The sequence below is a fragment of the Fulmarus glacialis genome, unplaced genomic scaffold (genome assembly GCF_000690835.1).
Source record: "Fulmarus glacialis isolate BGI_N327 unplaced genomic scaffold, ASM69083v1 scaffold32847, whole genome shotgun sequence".
Classification (NCBI taxonomy): Eukaryota; Metazoa; Chordata; class Aves; order Procellariiformes; family Procellariidae; genus Fulmarus; species Fulmarus glacialis.
This window is the reverse complement of record NW_009225621.1, coordinates 1192-8319: the sequence shown is the minus strand read 5'-3', so window position 1 is coordinate 8319 and position 7128 is coordinate 1192. Positions and strand designations below refer to the sequence as shown.

General features: G+C 57.5%; 1 protein-coding gene across 1 annotated transcript in view; it reads right to left on the bottom strand.

Annotated features, from left to right (window-relative positions):
* Positions 1 to 3473: 3473 nt before the first annotated feature.
* Positions 3474 to 7128, bottom strand: part of CCDC183 (coiled-coil domain containing 183) — a gene marked incomplete at its 5' end in the record, with an annotated part of 4105 nt that continues 450 nt past the window's right edge. Inside the window, 10 exons of the mRNA XM_009582543.1 lie at positions 3474 to 3586; positions 4272 to 4368; positions 4618 to 4743; positions 4885 to 5047; positions 5423 to 5586; positions 5863 to 5963; positions 6046 to 6106; positions 6218 to 6346; positions 6735 to 6857; positions 7031 to 7126. Of these exons, the coding sequence (XP_009580838.1) occupies positions 3474 to 3586; positions 4272 to 4368; positions 4618 to 4743; positions 4885 to 5047; positions 5423 to 5586; positions 5863 to 5963; positions 6046 to 6106; positions 6218 to 6346; positions 6735 to 6857; positions 7031 to 7126 (1173 nt within the window). The remainder of the gene's footprint in view (positions 3587 to 4271; positions 4369 to 4617; positions 4744 to 4884; positions 5048 to 5422; positions 5587 to 5862; positions 5964 to 6045; positions 6107 to 6217; positions 6347 to 6734; positions 6858 to 7030; positions 7127 to 7128) is intronic.

Below are 7128 nucleotides of genomic sequence, written 5' to 3'. Positions count from 1 at the left end.
GGGGGGGGAGCCCCAGCTTGGGGACCCCCCCACGTGGGTCTCCTGCCCCGCAGTCTCTGTGGGGTGGGGGCAGTTACCATGGCCCACGCAGCTCCCTGCCCCTTGCAGGCTGGTTGCCCCAGGCGGGGAGGTCCCGTACGGCTTAGGGGTCACTTTGGCAGGAGGGTGCCAGGGTGCTGCCCTCCTGGGTTACCCAATACTTACCATTTGAACACCCCAGTACGCCCAAAACACATTTGCAGTCTCCGTACAGCCCTTCCCACACATTCAAAGCAGTCCTGCACATTTCCACCCATCGTTCACAGTGCACAAAAGGTAACACACGGGATATTTTGGGGCCAAACATTTGACTGTAGTTTGTTGTTTGTTTTGTTTTTTTTTTTTTAAATCCAGAAACCAAGGCACTGCCTCTGGTTTCTTCCCACTCTCTCTTGTACCTCTTCGCCACTTGTCACATCCATTTCCACCGCCACCTCTCCCGGGTCCGGGCAAGGCAGCAGCAGTCAGTCTGATTGCGCCCAGCACCGTCTGCCCGGTCGGGAGCACGCTGCGTGGCTGGGAGCTGCTGGCTGGCGGGATGACGTGCCTTCCCCTCGCCTTGCAGATGCGATGAGGACTTGGGATGCTGTGTCTGAACGCATTCAGCGAACGCTCATGCTGAAGCAGGCAGCCTTTGTATCCTCCGCTCACAACTCGATGATTTCAGCAGACTTGAAACCCCTATGCTATTGTTTTTTTCCCTCCTTTAAAGGCAGCTAAAACATCCCCAAATTGCCTTGCAGCTAGCAAATGGGCCACAGACCAGATTCTCCATCCAGCTCTAGCAGAAAGAAGTCTTCAACACGTTTTGTGGCTTCTCTGTTCCCCGCAGCCAGAGTGGAAAGACCAGACCAACAGCTTGAAGCATTTTTCAGAGTTTATCCCAAATGATGGGAACCCCCAGTCTAGCTGAGGGATCTTGGCTCTGCTTTTCACCAAATACCTTTTAGAGGCTGAGGAGGAAGGAGAGGAAACACCTCAGCATACGGAGGTCTTCCCCAAAGCTTTCCAGCGCCTCTTCTTGCTCCTCTGTACATCAGGGCAGGGCACAAGGGACAAAGCACCACCACCATGCTCTAAAAAGTCATCTGTTGTTTCTACCAGCCACAAAACACTCATTATTTGCTCCTTCTTTTCTCCTTGGCCTTCAGACTATCAGAATACCTGGAACTGGGACATTCTCAATTGTTGACCAACAGACGTTGCGTCTTGGATTCGGTGGTGTCACTGCTGAGAGGTGGGTTTCTCGGCTACCTGAGACTTTGGCAGATGTTTCTGGGCTCATCTCTGCTCAAGCTGGCATTCTTGGTAAGAGGAGAGACGGAAACCTTTGCTTCCCCTTGCAGCACCTTTGGGGTGTATGCTCATTTCTGCATCACCAAGAGAGGAAGGGAAGCCCTTTGGAAGGTCCTGAGGGCATCACAAGAAGAAACCAGCCCCCGCATAGCTAGGTGTATAAAGCTAGAGTCTCTGTTTTGTCAACTGGATTTAAACCATTCATATTTATTCAGTGGTGTGGTGACTGTCGTCTGGTGACATGTCCTGGCACCGCTCCTTCTAAGCCAATTGAGACAAAAATTGATGCTCCGTAGTTCTGCTGCACCAGACCTTGTAAAGGCAAACACCAGAGTTCATGTTGGCTCCTACAACCTCGTTGTAGTTAAAACTGTTTTGGCAGCAGCCATAGACAGCCTTGAAAGAGAGAAGGGGTGGATGGTTTGTACGAAAGCCTGTGGACGGGCAGATTTTCCATGATTTCTAGTCAATACTACCATTCCTGCAACTGTGTTGCCCCAGGGTGCCAGGGGGACACCAAAAGCCCGGGTGCATGGATCTCAACGTCAGCCTGGTGGCCCTCTGCACCAAAAGCAGAGATGTCAAGTCAGCAGGAGGGGTGGTGGTGTGCAGGTATTTTGCTTCTTCATGACACCTATTTGAGCATAGCCTACCCAATGTGGCTTGGCTAAGTTTCTTCAAACCCTGGGTGTGTTGAGCGTGGACAGTTTCAGAGTGGCCCAGCACCACCCACCCATGCTGTCTGCTTGGCCCCCTCACAGCAGAGGACTCCCTGACCCAGACCCCAGCACACACCCCCTGCCTGTGGTGGGCACATGAGAATGGGACAGGGACAGGAGATAGATGGGTGTAATTATGGTGTGGTCTTGAATTGCAGAAGAGCCCGCCTATACGGCTGTCTGTTCTGGGAAGCTCCATGAGATGTGTTCACTGGCACGTTACGCTATTTCTGGACTTTCCTTTAAAAAACACAAGTTGTGCTGTATTTTGGCAATATAATCCCCATACCTGTAGCCACAAAAAACCCACCAAGAACATTTGGTGTGACCTGCCAGTCTGCTGCGAGGCTTGGCAGAAACAGCCATTCCTTCCCCGCAATGATGATGTCACAAGTGATGTCAGCATGAAGTACAGGGACCAAGTAGAAATGACAGTGAAAGCTTGGTCTGATGCTGATGTCCCCCTTGGATGAGGTGCCACTCTCCTGGGTCTCCAGCTGGGTCTCCAGGTCCCTGGCAGAAGCCCTCAGTGTTGGCTGTACTTGGGGAAACAGCACCATCTATTTGCAGCATTGTTTTACGAGTGCCTTTGTAAAGAAGACACGGTGGCCTCCATGGTGGGGTGTCTGTGACCCATCAGCAGGGCTGGGGATCCCATCCTGGAGCCAAAGGCTTGGTGTAGCATCCTCTGCTGTCCTAGGTCACCTTGGGTTAGACCTTATCTCCAGGCACCTCCCTGCAGCCCAAAGGTAATGCCTGACGTTTGCTCTGAGTTTAGAGTTACGAGCATGAGTTGCGCAACGCGTGTGCAGGGATGAGGCACGGAGGGTCCACAGGCAGGTCAGAGAGCCCCATGCTAGGGGCTTCATCTCAAATTTGACTCTCCCTTTCCAAGGCAGGGTCTGACCTTCTGCTCCCACACACGGACACGAAGACACCCACCCTGAGGTCCGAACACCCGTACAGGTCTCAGCCCCCGCCCCACATTTCCCCATAGCTGCCTCGGACAGACGCCAGCCCGCTGGGGTCCCAGAGCTGTCTGGGGGGGCAGAGGTCCCAGGAAGGTGTTGGTCCACAGGACCAAGGGGGAGAAAGCCAGCCTGCCCCCAGCTTTGCTCTGGCCAGGAAAGCTGTCCCCACCCTAGCCCATCCCCACCTCTGCAGGGAGAGCAGCTGAGCGAGGGGCAGAGGATGGGGCTGCCTCCAGACCCAGCTCAGCACCCCTCAGGGTTTGACCCCCACGCGTTCTGGGTGACAGAAGTGACCAGGGACCTCCCGTTCCAGCTTTACCACAGGCTTGGGAGGAATGAAAAAGATCTGCTCTATTAAACCTGCCGGAAAAAGGGTCCAATGGGTGGTCTGAGGCATCCAAAGCATATTGGGTGGTCTGGGACATCCAAAGCTCTCGTGGAGCTCTCGCTACTTCTTCTTGCCACTTTTCTTCTTGCTTTCGATCAGGTGCAGCCCCTGCTTCTTGATTTCTTCCCGGGTGAGGACAAGGCCATGGTCTTTGTCAGCAAAATCAAAGGGGTCTGGAGGACAGAGTGGAGAGGAGTGGGCTGGGGAGGGTCTGCAGGGCCATCTCCGCCGTGCCCGTGTCCCCAGGGACAGTTGGCGTGTTTTGGAGGGCTGGTGGCATCCCAGAGAGCCCTCGTGCCGAGTCCTCGGACACAGGCTTTTCCACCCCAGGGTCCCAGGGTGACCTGCAGGACCTGGTGATGCCACCGCTGTGGCCCATTTCCAGCAGCCCCTGCTGCTGGGGCTTCCCATAAAGGTCTGGAACTCCGGGGTGGTGGGTACAGCTCCCGCTTTGTTAAAAAAAGGTGGTAAGCTGCCAAAAGCTCATTGTCTCCTCCAAGAACATCCAATAGCAGGAAGCCACAGGCAGAGCCAAGCACTGGTTATTCTTCACAACCAGGTGACTTTGAAGACGAGGGTCTCCCTCCTTGCCCCAGAGCATCTCTCCTTGTTCCTGCTGTGGTTCGATGGTGGGGCTCACCACCCCACCAGCTGCCTTCGTTCTCCCACATCCCCACCTAAAACCACCGCCCATGCTCAAAGCCTTGGAGACAGCCAAGGTCAGCCCCAAGGTCTGGAGGCAACTCCTGCATTTGGGGTCTGCTGGGACAGTGGGAGACAGGCAAGGATGCCCAGAAATCCCAGCGGGCAGGGGCTAGGACAGTCGCTGTGGGACGTGTCCCCGCTGTGCTCTCCTACCTTGGACCCTACTGCCTATGTCCTCCAAGGAAATCTTCAGGTTCTGCGGATCATTTGCAGTTGTTTTCTCCAGAACATTTCTGACCTTCACAAAAGTCTGTGAAAGACACCCTGGATTAATTGCTGAAGGGGAGGTGGGCGTTACAACCCAAGGGACGCCCACCTCGATGTCCCCCGGGGGGGGACACCCCACAGTGCCCAGTGCCACCAGGGGCTGAGCTATTCCATGGCTCTTCCCAGGGGCCACCTCCATCCTCCCAGCTGGGAGGATGGCTTGGGATGGGCCATCTGGGAGAGCCCTGTGTGGGTCCCCAAAGACCACAGCAGGGATGGAGCCCCCACGCACCTCGTCGTCCTCGTCGGGGCTGTGCCCGTCGGGGGGCAGGTCGGCCACCTCCTCCAGCAGGTGCTGCAGCTTCTGCTCACAGTGCTGGAGCTTCTCCTCCACCCCCCTGGCCTTGACAGAATCATCCTGGAGTCAGAGAAAGAACAACCTTGGTGGGGAAAACGAGTCACTTGGGGTGACCGTGGCTGCACCAAGTGTCACCGCGCTGTGCCGTTGCACCACCAAGCACCAGCCGGGGCCGTGCTCACCCCAGTGCCGCGCAAGTACCTGGCCGGGCACGGTGATGCCATGCAGACGGACAAAGAGGTTGTCGATGCCATTTTCAAACTCGAGCAGGAGCTCCTGGCTCCTCAGCATCTGGGCTCGCATCTGCTCCAGCCGAGTCTCTTCGCACTGCAGGTTCATCCTCAGCTCCTCCTCCAGCATCCTAGAGCCAACCACATTCGCATCCGTACGACTGCGTAGGGGTGCAGAGACAGCCCAAATCTGTTGCAAAAGCGGCTCATGTTGCCCCCCCTCCCCAACTGCAGGGCAGAGATGCTGTTTGCAACCCAACTCCATGCTGCTGGTACCACTTCCCACACCAGGCATGGAGCAAGGGTCCTCCTGTTGCCACAGCAGGAGCTTCGGGTGCTCTGCCAGGACCAGAGCTGGGCGAGCACCTGCTCAGAAAACCTCCCGGTGCAGGAGGGGTGGGCGGCTGCAGTGGGACAGAGGAAGTGGTGCCCTGTTGGGACACCCATGATGCACATGTCCCCCTCCAAGGGTGGTGGCCCGGTTGGCATGACTGTCCCGAGGCCAGCAGCACCTGGTTGTGTTGGGGGGCTGGCAAAACTTCAGCTCAGCCTCCTTCAGCTCCAGCTCCTTCAGCGTCTCCTTCAGCGCCTGCTTCTTCTCCTTGCACTCCTTGACGTACTGCTCCAGGTCCACCGAGGACTTCTGCTGTGCCAGGAGCCTGCCGGGGATGTCCTGGCCAGGGGAGAAGACAAGGACTCAGCCCATGGCCTCCTGCAGGGCACAGGATCCGGGCCATGGTCTCAGGGAGGTTTCTGCACCATGGACCGCTGCAAGCTCATGTCATGGAGAAAAGCAGCTCCATCCCTGCCTGCACAAGAGGGGCTTTGGGGGGCTCCAGGGGCAGAGGAGAGCAGATAACCCCGCAATGAAAGAAGGCGAGTAGAGAGGTCTCAGCTCCCTGGGGCTCGAGCAGCCTTGGGTTTTACCGGAGATGGGTTTTGATGTTACCCAGAGGCGGGAGCACTGCACAGCTGCCTTGGCCTTCTCCATCTTCTCAGTCACCCGGGCCTCGCACTCCATCTGGGTCTTGGCGGCCTCCAGTTTGGTGCCTGGGGTGGGAGGGAAGCGGCAGGGAAGGACGCCCGTGGCTGCTCTGATGTCCCACCCCCCTGCACCCCAACAGGCACTCACCCACCAGTGGGTCCTGCGGGTGCAGAGTCGGGAAGTCCACGGCGAGATCATACCTGGCTTGCTGCAAGGACGTTCATCGTCACCTCCTGAACTGCTGGCACCCATGGGGGGCTCGGCACTGATGCATGCCATCTGCCCGCAGCCCTGCCCGCGCCAGGTCCGCCCAGCTCACCGCTCTCAGGTGCCTTTCGCTTGCTTCCTTGAACCAGAGCCTGTCGATGTGCACCTTCTGGGCGGCCAGGGAGCGGTACCTGAACTCTCTCTCTGCAAGGAACCAGGTTTCCATCTCAGCCATGTCCTCCTGGAGCATATCAGAGAAGGGAAATGCGGCTGCCAAAGCCAGAATGGACCTTTGTGAGCCAGCTGAGCTTCTGGGATGGCCAGCATCAAAAATGACACCCCCCTGCTGTGTAAACAGGCTGGGAAAGAAACTAGGCAAGGAGGGCTGGAGGATGGAGCATGCTGCCTCCACCATGGCTGGTGCTTCGGGCAGGCTGTCCCCAGCCCCAGGGCAGCCTGGCCCGAGAGCAAGATGCGGGAGGAGCTATGGAGGCATCTGGGTGCTGTGGGCAAGCCCAGCTCAGTCTCTTGCTCTTTATTGCAGGAAGACTCACCAGCCCGGGCGCGTGGTGCCGACTGTGGGCTCTGGAGGGTGGGAGAGGGCCCCAAGGTGCCCCGGACCATCTTACCTTGGTTACATCAGCGGCTTTGAGGGCATCCAAGGCCATGATCTCCATGTCTTCCAGCTCCCCGTGGTACAGCTTGGTCATCCCGCACAGGAGGTCCAGGTGCAGAGGCAGGTGGACCAGCTCCTGGGACACAGGGAGCCACAGTGCATCACCCAGGGGTCCCCTGCGCGCTGTGACAGGGGATGGAGGGGGGCAGGAGGACCTCGCCAAGCCGGGAGGGCATCCCACTAGCACAGCCCCTCGTTGCCTTTGCAGGGGGAGCGGGTGGGACGATGGCACAGTGAGGAGGAGCTCACCTTCCTCAGGACATCCCGCACCGCCAGGTACAGAGTGGTCACGTTCTGTCCAGCGTGGACTTTTGTGAGCATCTTCTCAATGTTGTTCTCCAGCTGGC